This window comes from Fukomys damarensis, unplaced genomic scaffold (genome assembly GCF_012274545.1).
Source record: "Fukomys damarensis isolate Sample0158 unplaced genomic scaffold, DMR_v1.0_HiC HiC_scaffold_12, whole genome shotgun sequence".
NCBI classification, from domain to species: Eukaryota; Metazoa; Chordata; class Mammalia; order Rodentia; family Bathyergidae; genus Fukomys; species Fukomys damarensis.
In genome coordinates, this window is record NW_022900924.1 from 18,556,948 (window position 1) to 18,563,370 (window position 6,423).

At 48.7% G+C, this 6,423-nt stretch overlaps 1 protein-coding gene and 1 long non-coding RNA gene across 3 annotated transcripts in view; one reads left to right on the forward strand and one right to left on the reverse strand.

Annotated features, from left to right (window-relative positions):
- Positions 1 to 1,472: 1,472 nt before the first annotated feature.
- LOC104848522 lies at positions 1,473 to 5,349 on the reverse strand. 2 transcript variants are annotated; one of them, XR_004516804.1, is made up of 3 exons: positions 5,211 to 5,349; positions 2,602 to 2,716; positions 1,473 to 1,961 (listed from the first exon to the last, which is right to left on the reverse strand). It is a non-coding gene; the product is annotated as an uncharacterized LOC104848522 (long non-coding RNA). The 2 variants fall into 2 exon arrangements; XR_004516805.1 differs by having other exon boundaries at positions 5,163 to 5,349.
- A 60-nt stretch (positions 5,350 to 5,409) lies between these two features.
- Positions 5,410 to 6,423, forward strand: part of Denr (density regulated re-initiation and release factor) — a 14,550-nt gene continuing 13,536 nt past the window's right edge. The window contains exons 1-2 of the mRNA XM_010604351.3: positions 5,410 to 5,511; positions 6,228 to 6,342. Coding sequence (XP_010602653.1) covers positions 6,237 to 6,342 — 106 coding nt within the window. The 5' untranslated portion in view covers positions 5,410 to 5,511; positions 6,228 to 6,236. The remainder of the gene's footprint in view (positions 5,512 to 6,227; positions 6,343 to 6,423) is intronic.

A 6,423-nucleotide genomic window follows, 5' to 3' on the forward strand; every position in this document is an offset into this window, starting at 1 on the left:
GACTTCTCAGAAAGTGAATGTCGGAACTGTCCCTTCCTCCAAGCTTCTGCTGAACGACCCAGTCAGTCTTGCAATGTGACTTCCCCATCTCCCCTCGGCCAGCCTTCATCTTTGTGTCCTTCCTTCAGGAGCGCTTGGTTTGACCCTGGCCTCCTCCCGGGGTGAACAGAAGCATCTGCCTTTCTGATCCCATCAATTCCGATTGCGTTCACCGTGCAAAGTGGGGCCCCGGCAGGGACCACACGGAGACAGAGCTCAGGCGCAGGTCTGGCCCTTAACTTGTTACACATTAACAGCCTGCTCTGTGTTTTCTTCTGAGGAATCAGAGACTTAGGAAGTTTTTTTGTCCAATTGACATGACCTTCATTTGGGCCTGCAGAAGGCGGAAAGGGAACTGAAAGAGGACAAAGCTAGACTTCACTTCGCGTCGTTTGGACCACATCTCAGCCCTGCATAGAGGCCCTTAAGGAGCGTCTGTCTAGAAACTGGATGGACAAGACTGCCGAGCCCTCAGCTTACACACACCCCTTCAAGACGAAGGACATCCAGATAAGAGATTGAGGGCGACATTCAACTCCCAGTGGGCACCCACGTCTCCAGTCACCACCCTAAACCTACAATCACCTTGGATTCCAGCAGCGCCTCCACAAAACTGAGACCACTCCAAGCAGAAGCAGTCACCTCATGGAGACAAAATTGCCCCCTTAAGCAATAAGGACTTCTCCAGAGCCACCTGGCAAAACCAGAATGGAGATGACCAACAGACCTAGCCCACCCCAGCAGTTCTAGTCTGATTCCTCTGTTTTGGTACCAGGGATTGAGCTCGGGACCTTGCACTTGCTGGTCTCGGGACCAGCAGAACCACTGAGCTAAATCCCGAGCCCCGATCTGGTTCCTTTGTTATGCGACGGGTTTAGTCCTCTCCCAGCTGAGGTCCCGCAGTGCTGCTGGGGACACAGGCTACTATGTCCACGATCCTGAGCACACAGACTTTCGTTTTGATTTACCCCTCGTGGTTGCAAGAAAGCTGCTGCGCCTCTTGTCTTATGTTCGTGGTCCAGTCAGAAAGAAGGGCGAGAAGACAAGGCTTTTTAATTTTAATGTGATCTCATCTTTTTATTTGGGAAGTGTTAAATTATAAAAATATGACCATCTGATTATGTTTATGTGTTAAAGATTTTATTTTACTCATTTAATAAGAGAACCCAGTGAGATCTTAAAACCAGTTGAAGGAGAGTTTAAAAAATACACACTCAGGTCAGCAATTATACTTGCACACATATTTGCATAAGCAAACAGAAATGCTGAAATGAATTTGCGGAGAGAAGGAAAGCCAGTGGGTGTGAACCGAGCCTTAATCCTTCGCTGCTGCTTCTCTGCAGAAAATCTATTTGCATTTCTATGGGCAACCATCATTTGCATAGCCTTCGGTATTCCGCAAACTTGGAAAACAGCTGAAACATGGAGAGGTAGAGATGGTAATGAAGGTAATGTTAGTCAGAACACCCAGCATTCTCTCAGCCCCTTTCAAAATATTTCGGGGTTTCCTAGCCGAAGAGCCACCCTCCTCAGGACCTGTGCTTCCACCTGGACCTTGACACAGAGCTACTTCTGTGGCAAGGGTGGCTGGGGAGTGTAGTCTCTGTAGCCGGACACAGTCTCGAGTGAAACGGGCTGAATCTGCCTCGCCTCGAACCCACATGAAGTGCTCAGGGTGCTGATTTAGTCGTCTTTGGCCTGAGGCTGCTGCAGGGGACAGCTGCTGGGTTGGATGCCTCGGTACCACGCCCTCTTCTGGCAATAAGACCTCAGTTTTCTTCCTTTATGGACTTTCACCTCTTTCCAAATCCAGCGCCAATGACAGACTCTTGATTTACAGCGATTGCTTGAGAGGTGGACATTAACTGGAGCCAGGCCTATCAGACTCAACCTCGGGATTTTTATTGGAACATAAACTGTGACTTGAGTAGGAAATAGTAATATTTATGTTAGAAAGATACAGAATCAACTTTCCGACAACGCTTGGGGCCCAGGCGGATTCCTGTACTCTCTGTAATAGTCCACTGTCTCTCTGAGGGTCTGCGGCTTTCGGGGACAAGCCGGGGACGCTCCTTGATTCAGTTAATTAATGCATCATCTCTCCTCTCCGTAGCTGAGAACTGGAAGGCCGTGGGACTGCAAAGCTGGGTTTCAGCGCCAGCTATACAAGGCACAGGACACCCAGAAAGCTAAGTCTCCATATCACTATTCGGAGCAATATATATATATATATAATTTTTTTTTTTTAATTTAGGGAATTGGCTAGGCGGCAAAAAACCTCAAACACCCGGTGAGAGATTAACAATAGCAAGGAGCCATCGCTGACCCCAGGCGGGAGACTAGATCGGGGCGCAGGGGCTGGAAGGGCTCCCCAACAAAGCACTGCCAGAGATGCCGCCCAAGGAGGCCCGGGTTGGGCGGGTGGGGCGGGGCCGCCCCCAAGGACTGAACCTCGCTAGGAGCTGGAGCTAGGAGACCTAGGGCAGCAGCTGCAGGACAGCGCCCCCTTCTGGACAAGGCGTGGAGAGGGGCGAGGAAGGAGACGGAGGCGGGACGGGTTACCTGTTCGCATCTCGTGACTTCTGAGAGTGCCATCGATTGTCCCTGGCTGCACGGAGGAAAATGCTTCCGACTGCGGACTACGCTGACACAGTGTCACGACCCCATCGCAACGCATCTTGATAATACAAAATTTTGAAATGTCGATCCCCATACCCACCCCAAAGAGAAGTGACAAACTGCTCCAAGCTTTATTTTTTAAAAAAATTTGTTTTGAAATGTCGCAAGGGAGGAGTGGACAAAGCACTCGGTGGGTACGAATAAAATAAAGTTAGATAAAAGTAAGAAGCTACAGTGTGCTATTGTGCAGTGGGATGACTGGAGATAACAAATTTTGAAAAGCCAGGAGAAAGTATTTTGCAAATTTCACCATAAAGGGATGACAAATGAGATAATGTCTAGCCAGACTTCAACATTACACAACGTAAACATGCATCGAGTTGTCCCATGGAACCCCACGAATATGTACGTGCACAATTTTTATGTTTTTTTTTTTTTTTTTTTGGTACCGGGGATTGAACTCGGGTCTTTGAGCTTGCCAGGCAGGCCACCAAACCGCTGAGCTAAATCCCCGGCTCCTAATTTTTATGTTTTTATCAATTAGAAATAAATTTTAAAAATAAATTTTACAAAATAAATTAATTTAAAGACAACAATGATCTAAATGTCAAAATGTGAAAAATGTGCACGCTAATATCAATAAAATATGCTATTTGTTGTGTGACCTTAAGTATATGTGACCTCGGTTCATTTCCACTTTTGAGCATTGATTTTACCATCTGGACATTAGGGACAATACACTAATACCTGCTTCACAGGTCTTTCCACAGGCTCAAATCTGCTAATGTCTCAGGCTGTTAAATTTACTGAGTAGAGACTTTTATTCCTTTTATTAAAACAATGAACTAGCCTTGTATGGTGGGGCAAGTGTGTAGTCCCAGCACTCAGGAGGCTGAGGCAGGAGGATCTGTGGGAGTTCAAGGCCAGTCTGGGCTACATAGTGAGTCCCTGCCTAAAAAAAGAAAAAAGGAATTTGTTTTGTGCCTAATATATAGTAGGAACTTAAGTAAAATTTGTAAAATGGATCCATCTAGACTCTACCAATGTTCATGGCACGCTGTTATTGTTTGTTTTTTTTTTTTTTTTTTTTTTTTTTTTTTTGGTACTGTGATCAAATCCAGGGTCTTCAAATTGAACTATATCCCCAGCTCTTTTATTTGTAATGACTTTTTTTGTTTTTTGTTTTTAAGACAGGGTCTCACTATGTAGTTCAGGGTGATCTGGAACTCACTATATAGCCCAGGCTGCTCTCAAACTCACAGAGATCCTCCTGCCTCAGCCTCCCGAGTGCTGGGATTACAGGCGTGCGCCACCATCCCCCAGCTATAATGACTTGTTTTTTTGTACTGAGGATCTAACTCAGGACCCTGTGCTCGCAAGGCAGGTGGCAGAGCCACTGAGCTAAATCCCTGCCCCCCCCAGCCCTTTTATTTGAAATTTTATTTTGGAGGATCTCACTAAGCCCTTAAATTTCTCAGGCTGGGCTGGAATTCTCAATCTTCCTGCCTGCCTCAGCCTCCCAGATTGTTGAAATTACAGGTGCTCACCATCATGCCCGGCTGGTACAGATATTTTGTTTTACTAGTATAACAGAATTGACTTTTATGATAAAGGGCACCTCTCTTATTTAAGAAGGTCGGATGAAGGCCATGTTGAATGAATTTCTGGTGGAAAAGACTGTGCCAATAGCATGTGTGATGCTGCACATCTGTAATCCCATTTAATTGGGAGGCTGAGGCAGGAAAATCCCAAGTTGAAGGGCAGCCTGGGCAACGTTCAGACTGTCTCAAGAAGTATGGGTGAGGGCCAGGGATTCAGCTTAGTGGTTCCACCTCCTGCTTTACAAGTTCAGAGTCCTGAGTTCGATCCCTGGTACCACACACACACACACACACACACACACACACACACGTGTGGGTGGGATGTAGCTCAGTGGTAGCCTCTGGGTTCAGTCACCATGGAATGGAGCTGGCAGTGAAGGGAATTAGGTCATTAGGTCGTGTGGGTGGAAGATAAAGCAAAATAGACCAACCCTCTCATCTACAGAGCCCTTTTTTGGTTTATCATTCCCCAAGCTCTCGTACTCTTGAAGGATTTGTAGTGTTACCATTCCCATTTCACCAGCGAGACTCGGACTGAGTATGCAGATGAAGGGATTTTCCCAAAATAAGATAGCTGGGAGGGAAGCTAAAATCATCTCACATGCTTTACAGTCAGGTATAAGGCCTGAGATGGGATAAAGTAATTTACAGGTAAAAAAGATGACGAAAATAGCTGTTAGCGTGGTCAGACTATGGGAGATGACAAACATGCAAGTCACACCCACAGGATGTTTTTAACCCCTCGAATTTAGGGGATGGTGTTGAGACCAAACGTCTCATCTAGCTGCACTCTCCCCTAGGGGCGTGACATCCTGTCCTGGAGCTTAGTCAGGATCCGGGATGTACCCTAGACACTGGGCCAACGCTCCCCGGTTTATTAATAGGGAGTCATTTCTGACTCACGAGCTGCCCCTGCGCTCGCAAACTGCGTCCTCGTGCAGGCGCGCACACCTGGAGTAGCGCACGCCCTCCACGGACAAGGAGCACCGTCTACCGGCCGGGTGCCTCGGGCCGGTTTAGCTCCGCCCCAAAACAAAGGGCGCATGCTCTCTAATTTCGCTCCGCCCCTTCACTTTGGTTTCTCGCGACAACCACCTAATACAACTGGAATCTCGCGACAAATATTTGTAGTGTCGCGAGAGCACGCTGGGTAGACGGGTTCTGGGGCTGCACTAGGCGGCGAGGAGGAGTTGCATGTGTCGCTTCAGCTGGCGGGAGCTGCGGGAGCGGAGGCGGCTGTGCGACCGCCTGGGTAAAGACTCCCTTCCGGTTCTGAAAGGCTTATTGCGCGGGGGAAGCTGAGATACCGCCTGGAGTAAAGGGGCCGGGCGTCCCCGCTCCCGCCACATGGGCCCCTCTGGTATCCCCGGGTTGCCCCTTCGTCTCAGTACTGCTCGTCCTTGTCGCCTCAGCCGTCTTACCCTCCGCCGGTACTTGGTTCTTCTGCCCCCACTTCATCCTCACGCTCTTCGGGGCCCGGCCACCCCGACCCCTCCCTCCCGCTTCCCCGACTCCTCGGAGTCCCCGCACCCTGCGTTCTGGACACCGCGTGTGACCCGCCCCTCTGCCTGGGCTCTCCCGGCCTCTCTCCTTCCAGCTGTGTGGAGCCTTCCTCACCGCAGCTTGCATCCCTCCCAGGTCACCCTCAGACCTTTTGCTTCGTCTCTTCGAGGTCACCATTTCCATTCCCTCCCTCTCATTTGCTTCCTCTTTCTCTGCTCAATGCCCCCCCCATCCTTCATAGTCCCGTTCGCTACTTGCTTCCATGTAGACTTGGGGACCAGGTAGATGTGCCAGGAATTGCTCTCATTTCATGATCTCATACAGCTCGTCTTACTCACTTCACAGAGGGAAGCAGCTTTGGGGTGGGAGGCTATGTAGTGAGGGAAACCAAACTACACCCCAGTACTGCTGCTCCCTTTGGGTCTTGGATCAGAGTAATGAAGATGTCATTTCTGTTGCTTACAGGTTTATGAAATGGCTGCTGACATTTCTGAATCCAGTGGGGCTGATTTCAGAGGTGATCCGAAGAACAGTGCAAAGTTAGATGCTGATTATCCACTTCGAGTCCTTTATTGTGGAGGCAAGTGTTGGAAGGTGGAAGATGGCTTTTACTGTTCTGATGCCTTGCATTGATAGTTTGACATTTGTTCCTTAAGATTTT